The sequence below is a fragment of the Perna viridis genome, chromosome 1 (assembly GCF_037379345.1).
Source record: "Perna viridis isolate PV_CMFRI_1.1 ecotype Kerala chromosome 1, ASM3737934v1, whole genome shotgun sequence".
In the NCBI taxonomy this organism is placed as follows: Eukaryota; Metazoa; Mollusca; class Bivalvia; order Mytilida; family Mytilidae; genus Perna; species Perna viridis.
In genome coordinates this window covers 47,307,369-47,315,701 of record NC_142445.1, presented here as the reverse complement: position 1 = coordinate 47,315,701, position 8,333 = coordinate 47,307,369, and the positions used below count along the sequence as shown (strand labels likewise).

The window sequence follows — 8,333 nt, the reverse complement described above, 5'->3', positions numbered from 1 at the left end:
TGATAACACACAGTGCAAAGTGTTTCCGTCCAGGGCAATTGTTCCTCGTTAAAGATTGTGTCGAAATAGGTGTTTTACTGCATGTGTAATATTTTTTTTACAACAAAGCATGGCCAGATTTAAAAAGGGGGAGGGTTGTGGTCACGCAAAGTATTCTAACCCCGCTGTATTTTTTGCACATATAATAGTCGACCATCCATATACCAGAAAACTTCATATTGATAGTATAAGTGTAATATTTGCTGTTTATTTTTTTTTTACAAAAAAGTCCCGACGCCAAGTACCTGTAGCCTTGAGCTGACATTTTTCATCCCGGTGGAGTTGTTTTCTCTTGACATATTCACCGTATCTATTCTCGTAATATTTAGATCAGTCAAGTTACAAACGACTTGCGGTACCAAATGATTTAAATTCCGTGATTTTTTCTCTATTCTTTTACCGCATGGGTTATTAGAATTTTCTTACTCAGAACAACATCCAATCAAAAGCGTGTCGGGCATACCTCCACTATAACTTGATTTTTCACAAATTTTATACCCAAAAATGGTCTTGACTCGGTACGTCCCCTGACCAGAAATCCTGCGTCCATCTTAATTAGGGACTGTTTATTTGTTTTAACAGTAATTATTATATAATTATGTGAGCGCTACATACTAGTATACATTACAATCAAATGAGGATTCAGAAACAAGTTTCGAAACAACTTATATAAATCTTTATATTACCTTATATACACTCCCTGCTCATTTGTCGAATTCGAAAACTAAAATGCACTAGAAACATAATTTACCTGTTTTTTTTTTAAATGTCAGTTCTGTACATGGTTTTAATTCAAATAAAAAAACATAGATGTAACTATAAAAATAGAACAGAAAATTGCAGTAATTTAATTCCAGCATCAATTTTGCAATTTTAAGAAAAGACTACATCTCGCCTGAACTTTGTGTACAAGTTAATGTTGAATTTCTGTGTTAACACATTTTTGAACCGTTAATATAATTGCATCTACATTAACTTAAATTTATTAAAAGTTTAAATAATCGATTCGTGATTTTATTCATTTCAAATTTGATTACTTCTGAAACGGACCTAATTAAAATAAATGCATGAATAGTAACTTCTCGCTAATATTCGATTTATGAGTCTTAATTTGCATTTTTGACAAAGACTTTCTTTATTTTGAATATCAGTAAACTTCATAATATGACAGTTTTACTTCGGTGTTAATTAGGCTGACATTAAATTTGTCAGGTGATAATTAGCGCAGGTGAAATTCGTAAACATGTCATGTGACTTGACATTTAAACTAACTCGTCCAATAACACTTGAGTATTTTTCAGTGGCTACTATTTTTATCTACTACACGTGGTTTTATTATTCATATTGTCATCTTCACTGACAAAAGACAAAAAGTGGGAATATATTACTAAATATGTTAAAGATGGAGCTTATTCTCAAGCACATGTAAGTTTAATTAATTATTTTATTTAATATAGATTTATAATTAATATATTTTTATAAACACACACGCAGAGTCTGCGAAAGGTTAGGTTTATTACAATCTGTTAAAAAGCATCATTCTAATACTTTAATAAATGGTTTCTAAATGGTTGTGAAATACTGAATTTTATTTTTTTTAAGGTTGGTTATAAGTGTCTTCATCACAGTGAACTATGGATTTGGAGGTAAGCTTCATACGTTACAAGCTTTTTGTCATATATTTACTAGACCTCCGTGTACGCTGTATATAAATTCAGAAAATATCAGATTTAGAAATATATATATATGATATAAATATATTCGAGTTCGTTTCATTTTTTTTCTCTCGAAGAATATTTATCTGCTCTTGAAGTTACAACAAGTATGTTTTATATCAATGGTTGTTTAAGACTGGGGTTCTAACAATGACAAAGAATTAAGGACTATTGTAGAGCCCTCTTTCGTTTCCTCGTTAAAGGATTAGTTCATATTGTCAAGAAGATTATCCCATATTTGCATTAATCTCTCGAACACTAAATTCAAATAAAAACCCTTGTTTAGAACAAACCGTTTCGTAATCTTTATTACCTATAAATTAATCCCTTTTTATCACTCTTGACAAACATACTGATAGAAAGAAAATTTTAGAAAAGCGCGGTTGCTAGAATGTTAAAGGTGTTGTTTGGCAAAGGAAAGGAAACACTCCTCGATAAGGTGATAATGTACCATCAAATTGTTGGTTTGATACCCAAGTTTGCCTTTTCTTCTAGTCATTTTGGAAATTAGCGTGTCTAGAGGCAACAGAGTGACTGATAGCCACGAAAAAGGGAAAGTTTTCACTGATAAAAAGAAAACTGTGAATAACAACAGTAAATGGGAAGCATTTTAATTACTTCAAACAAAAAAACTGAATTTTGTACATTAATAAAAAATTCACGGTCCATGCATTGTACATGGTAGTGATACGCTTTTTAAAGGCAATTAACTTTAATTGTGCATGGAATACTAAAATACACTGCATGCGCACTTTCTCCCCGAGTGATTTTTAATTGTTGCCTGGGGTGGCATATCCAAAAGACCTCTGTTTTTTTGTCGGAAAATGTTATTAATTTCGTGCACAGTTTGAGCAACAATGAGCAAAAGATTGCCTAGAACCATTTTTTTCTTGAGCCCGCTCCACTCGGGCCCTTTTTCAAAATCTCTGAATCCTCCCATGTGACCGCTATCCTAAAAGAGCATAAAAGTGTATGTAAAGCACCTTATAATAATTTCCTTCTCAAATGACACAGGGATGAGTTATCAATTTTGACACGAAGTGGATTTATTTAAAGCCGATGATTATCATTTCATAATGCTTCACGAATAAAGTCCCAGATTTTAAGTAATGCCTTATAACAACATTCTCAAGAGCTTACATTTTTTAACTCAATGGAGTTGACAAGGAATAAGAATTTATATATACAGAAGTCAAACTGCTTCTCTTATACATCATTACTGAAAGCTTACTCCCGTAATTTAATTACGAATGTGGCGATTATAAAAAAATAATAATAATAACACACACACACACACACACACACACACACACGCACACAGTAAAACAATAAAATATTATTGATTTAATTTAACAGCACTTTCTGCTTTCTGCTAGTTCCAAACTGTGATAAATAAAACGCAGTAAGGCAAAAAGCACAATTCGAAGGTTATGTGTTGCTTACCTCTGTAATACAATTTCATATGTAATGACTGATATGTATGTCTGTATACCATTGTTTCAACAACGGTTTATCAGAATAAAGTACATATAGGTCTTTAATATACTAGTTGTCATTATATATGCAGAGGTTGTATTATACCCGTTTTATGGTATACTAACACTGCACCGGATTAGCTAGCTGCATGCCATCCCCTTTTTACGATGATAAATACTGAATATTGGTCCATAGTAATAATGTATCTTATTTGCAGATAGGAATAATGTACAGGTGAATGCCAGTCCCAGGAAGACACAGAAAAAGAACCAATGTTGTCAGAACGGAGGAATCTGTATTTTGGGAACCTTGTGTAAATGTAAAAAGTAAGTTTTTATTGTATGACATAAAGTGACATGCCAGACCTGACAACTCAAAACGGAAACTAGATACAGGGCTCGTAAAAAAAATTCTAAATAAGGGAGATAGGGTGGGTCTGAGTCAAATACTTATAGATGGAGGGTTTCCGGGCTGTCATTTGCTTATTTCTGCCCAATTTTGCATAAAATTAACGGCATTTTAGAACTACAAGAGGAGTTCCAACTTGCGGAACTCCCAAGATATGCCATTGAGATACAGACAATGAGTAAGTTCAACCGTGTCACCACAGTGAAAATCTCTTATATTTGTACTTGTATAGAACTGACCATGTAAAAAAAAAAAAACAAAAAAAACACCAATACAATTTTAGTGTAATTTGTTTGCTTACAGGAACTATTTTGGAAGACGGTGTCAACATAAAGTCGAGTTTAAACCGTGTGGTAATATTCCTCATGGTGCCTGGATCAGATCAGACTGCAATCTGTGCAAGTGTTTTGATGGAGATATATCATGTATTCCACGAATTTACGACGGTTGTGGTATGTATATGTAGTTAGCAGTTACGTGCGTTTTTTTTTTCTTTATTTTTTTCAAAGGTTCACGTGCAAAGTACATTTTAATCGTCTTTCCCTTTTGTTATCATTGTCATATATGTACTGTGAGAGTTTCCTCCTTGATATTCATTTCTCCACCAAAAGCATGCGTTTAATTCGACCCAATTTCTGTCTTGATTACGTTATTGGGATTTTGTCTTATACACAAAATGTATCTTTAATCTAACCGCTTTTAATACGATTTCAACTTGTTTGTGCATCAACTATAGGTAAAAGAAATTGACGAGAAATCAAGTGCGTTTTCTGAACATATCGGCTTTATTTTCCTGTTTCGATAGCACTATTTTGCGAAGCGAGGCAATTTCTTAAAGCACTGTTTTTTTTGTTTGTTTGTTTGTTTGTTTGTTTGTTGTTGTTTTTTTTTTTTTTTTGCATTCATCAAATCCAAGTAAATTGCTGGAGGCATCACTTGTTTTTTTGTTAGGGCTTATGTACAGTGTAAAATAAACCGGCAATCATTCCTTATTTCAGATTATGACAGCCCGATTCTAGATTCAACAGCTCCAACTAAAGATCCCCTCAAAGCCAGATTCATAAAAATTCTCGACAATGATAGAGACTTTCAAGATGTTAAGCAACTGGATGATTACAACTTAGAGGATTATTATTACATGGATGATGAAAACTCTTCGACACGCCTCTCGGTATCAACTCCGCTGATAAACTTAGTTATTTTAGCGGCTTTGCTTACTATCATTTGACTCTGACGAAACCAAATGTCAAGAATCAACAAAACCATGCTATGACCAAAACTGCAATGTGCACGTGAATAGTGTTCGTGCATGCTGGATTTGATCGAAAGGTAAACACCCATTTGTGGTGGATTTTGTCTAAAACCAATGTAAAATTCAGATCAACGGTTGTCTTGAAGACGCTTAATTCAAATTCTGCTCACATATCATGTTGAAGCTGAGAAGAAAATGTGGTGCTTCTGGAAAAGATCGCATGAGTGAACTCTATAAACTGTCGTGTCTGGTAGAGTACATGATTTTCACTCGTTGTGAATAATCAGAGTAGAAAGATGTGAATGTCCTAGACTAAAATGACAAGTCTTGCTCGGGAAATGTCGAAAATACATATAACATACGGATGTCGTCTTTTTGACCGGTGTGCAAATAATCAGAGAGAACTCCTTATAGAAAGAAGAAAACTATGTTATGAAATGGACAGTTTACATGTGGTGTGACATTTAATGTCGTTCTCAGCAAAATGATTGATGACTTTGAAATGATAATAGATATGTTCGTCATTACATGCTTATGACAGTGCCCAAATTTTGGTTTTATTTGAGGTTTAAGTTTACGATCTTATCAAACATAATGTATATTTTCATGTTTTGGCGACATATTGAAGGTTTAGTAACATGTGACCTCCCAAACAAGGAGACAGTTCTCTCAATATTGTAAAAACGTCTTCCAGGGCTATAATAAAACGTAATTCATTAATTTTGTCTTTAATTTGTATGTTCGAAAGAAATCAAAACGATATTTCGATTATTGCATGCATATCGAACATTATTGTCCTATTGCGCGAGTTAGCGAGAACAAGATACTACTTTATATACCACTTACTTATCAATAATGTCATGAATTTGACGTTATATAATACATGATTTATTAACCAGTGTGAAGCTAGCCGTCGATACCAGCCCACATGAAAGCTAGCCGTCAATAATATTCATAAGATTGGGATGCGTTCAAGCAACATTTTTGAAATACGCGAATTCGGTTTCGATACATCGAATATCAATATGAATTTCTAATTTGGCAAATTTAGTATACTATCGGAAAGCTAGGACGTATTGATTAAAAAAATACTAAAATTAATTCTGAACAAATTGATTCTAAATCGAACCTTGTTAATATACTTAATTTGTACTACGGCGAGTAACCAATACAAAGAAAATAAAATCTTATAGTCAGTGGTAGATCCACGGGGCGGGATCGGATCCCCTTTTTTGTTGGAGAACTTTGTTAATTCAGTGCAAAATTTGGCCCAAAAAAATGAGCATATAACCTAAAACACTCCTTTTTCGGGAAACCATCTAGAACCCCCTTTTTCAAAATTTCTGGACCCGGTCCCGCCCTTGATATTACTAATGAAGACAAAAAAGATAACAATATTTAGAAAAAATCTTTTTATTTTTATCCCTAATTAATTTTTTATTATATGAACAACTTACTTCAAATTTTGAATGCACCGCTCATTAATATAATTGACGGCTAGCTCCCAAGCGGGCTGGTACACTCTAATGAATTATTGCAGTCTTACTTTTGGTTGCTTTCTGTGGTAAATATTGTGCAATCTATTAGCACCATTGCAAATAAAGACCCCCTTTAAATGTCTACTTATCACTGATTCATTAAAACTTAAAGCTTCAAGAATATTTTGAAGCGGTAGTTATTCAAAATTGGGAAGACAAGGGTCAAGTCAATTCTTAGAAAATTTGGACAAAAATAACATACAAACATTGTATACAAAATGAAAACAAAAGAAACACGTACATGTAGAAACAAATCGTCAATTGAAATGTTATGACATATGATAGTTAGTGCTTGTTATACACATAAATACTAATGTGTTTTTATTAACTTTACAAGTCAAAAACTCATCTTAGTGTAAGCAAGGTCGACCACTACGACATCGGTGGCACAGATCGCTCCTGTGGGGCTTGTTTGGGTCGGAATGTCTCTCTTTCCGCTCTGCCTTAGAGCAAATGCAGTCTTGCAGTCCACAGCGTGAGCACTTGAGTCGTTCCACCCTGTACGGTTGGCAGGATGTATTGCATCTCTTGCAATCCTGTTCATAGTATCTCTGAAATAGAAAAAATCTTAAGTACCAGTGTGAACTAAGTTCGACATATCACTCCTACGTGATGAAATTTTATGCTAAACATTTACTTGCTATACACGCCCGTACAATTACATATAAACACACATGACAATCGAACTTTATATGTCCTTGTTGCAGATAGTGGGATATGTATCTACTTACTTTTATTAAACCCAGAGTTTTCAGTTCTCGTTATATTTCGTTAATGTCATCACACATACAGTCCCTTCCAATCTCATAACTGAATTAAGCAAAAAATATCTTGGCAATTTATTTCCATTGAATATTCGACTCAAAAAATCAAATGAAATGATGTGTTGTCCAATAAAAACATATGGCTACAAATTGAAAGAATAAACTTGTATGAGGGAAAGAACTTATTGGTCAAACCTCCTATATTCGTTATTATTATGACAAATAGCTATTTCAAAGCTAATAGGAATCAAGAAGCGGTTGCTAGGATTGAAGAGGAGAGTGGGCGAAACATCGAAAAACACCAAGGGATATAGACCACTTTTAAAACTCGACACTTTCACTGAATCAGATGATTTTTACCTTTTTTGGATCAAAAGGTAGTCAGTCACTTCATAAAAAATTTACAGTAACTAAATCTATTAAATTATTTTTTTCTAATTGAGGCATTTTACTTCAATTCTTTTTCACATTTTCATATTACTTTTAATGCAATGATGTAAAATTTACGATGAAGGCATTCATCGGTCGTGTCCCACCGTGACCAGAGTCCTAAACACAAATCTTGTAATGTATTTTCTGCAAGTTCCTTTCTTACGTACTCAGAATTTTTTCTTGCGTTTTTGCGTTTATACATTACTAGAAACTTCAAACAGATTGAAAATGGCGTAGCGCTACTTCCTTGTTTTGGTAAATGAAGTTTAACTACACTTACAGTGTTAGAACCTTCAACACAGAATACGTAGGCACTCTCCCAATTAGCCCCGCAGTCACTGCATCTGAAAAATCCGTATCGTCTTCCAGACATGTTTAGGCTAAAAGCAATTGTGTTTTACGTTTTTGTATCGTATCAATTTATTTATAGTGAAAAAAAACCTAAAAAGTCCAAAACAGATATTTCAGAAAACTAATCTACTTTCATTTTAGAGGGTGCGTTTTGATGTGCGTAATTATGTGAAAGATCAATTAGACACGCCATTCCAATTTCTAAAAGATACTTGATCCAAATCGCCCAAGGAATAAGCCTTGTGGTGGGGGTTGGCCCCCAGAGTAAAAGAATTAGAATAAACAAATAAATTAAATACAGCATATAATGGTACTATATAGAAATATTCTGCTTTATTCTGTGTATATATACATGTCA

General features: G+C 33.5%; 2 protein-coding genes across 2 annotated transcripts; one reads left to right on the top strand and one right to left on the bottom strand.

Moving 5' to 3' along the window:
- The first annotated feature begins 1,441 nt into the window (after positions 1–1,441).
- LOC148629064 (uncharacterized) lies at positions 1,442–5,430 on the top strand. The gene is made up of 5 exons (XM_088572464.1): positions 1,442–1,464; positions 1,642–1,685; positions 3,448–3,556; positions 3,942–4,090; positions 4,637–5,430. The coding sequence occupies exons 1-5, from the start codon at positions 1,442–1,444 to the stop codon at positions 4,864–4,866; spliced, it is 555 nt and encodes a 184-aa protein (XP_088428590.1). The 3' UTR covers positions 4,867–5,430.
- Positions 5,431–5,602: 172 nt separating this feature from the next.
- Positions 5,603–8,085, bottom strand: LOC148629063 (zygote arrest protein 1-like). Its single transcript, XM_088543402.1, has 2 exons — positions 7,905–8,085; positions 5,603–6,979 (listed from the first exon to the last, which is right to left on the bottom strand). Exons 1-2 carry the CDS (start codon positions 7,995–7,997, stop codon positions 6,779–6,781), a joined length of 294 nt encoding a protein of 97 aa, XP_088399528.1. The 5' UTR covers positions 7,998–8,085; the 3' UTR covers positions 5,603–6,778.
- Between the last annotated feature and the right edge of the window lie 248 nt (positions 8,086–8,333).

What these genes read in the sequence shown, in the direction of transcription:
- LOC148629064 (XM_088572464.1), top strand. Translation starts at nt 1,442, where the DNA reads ATGGAGCTTATTCTCAAGCACAT. An exon ending in AGTGAACTATGGATTTGGAG is followed by an intron (nt 1,686 to 3,447) that starts GTAAGCTTCATA and finishes TCTTATTTGCAG; the next exon opens with ATAGGAATAATGTACAGGTG. An exon ending in ACGAATTTACGACGGTTGTG is followed by an intron (nt 4,091 to 4,636) that starts GTATGTATATGT and finishes TCCTTATTTCAG; the next exon opens with ATTATGACAGCCCGATTCTA.
- LOC148629063 (XM_088543402.1), bottom strand. Translation starts at nt 7,997, where the DNA reads ATGTCTGGAAGACGATACGGATTTTTCAGATGCAGTGACTGCGGGGCT. An exon ending in GTGTTGAAGGTTCTAACACT is followed by an intron (nt 6,980 to 7,904) that starts GTAAGTGTAGTT and finishes TTTCTATTTCAG; the next exon opens with AGATACTATGAACAGGATTG.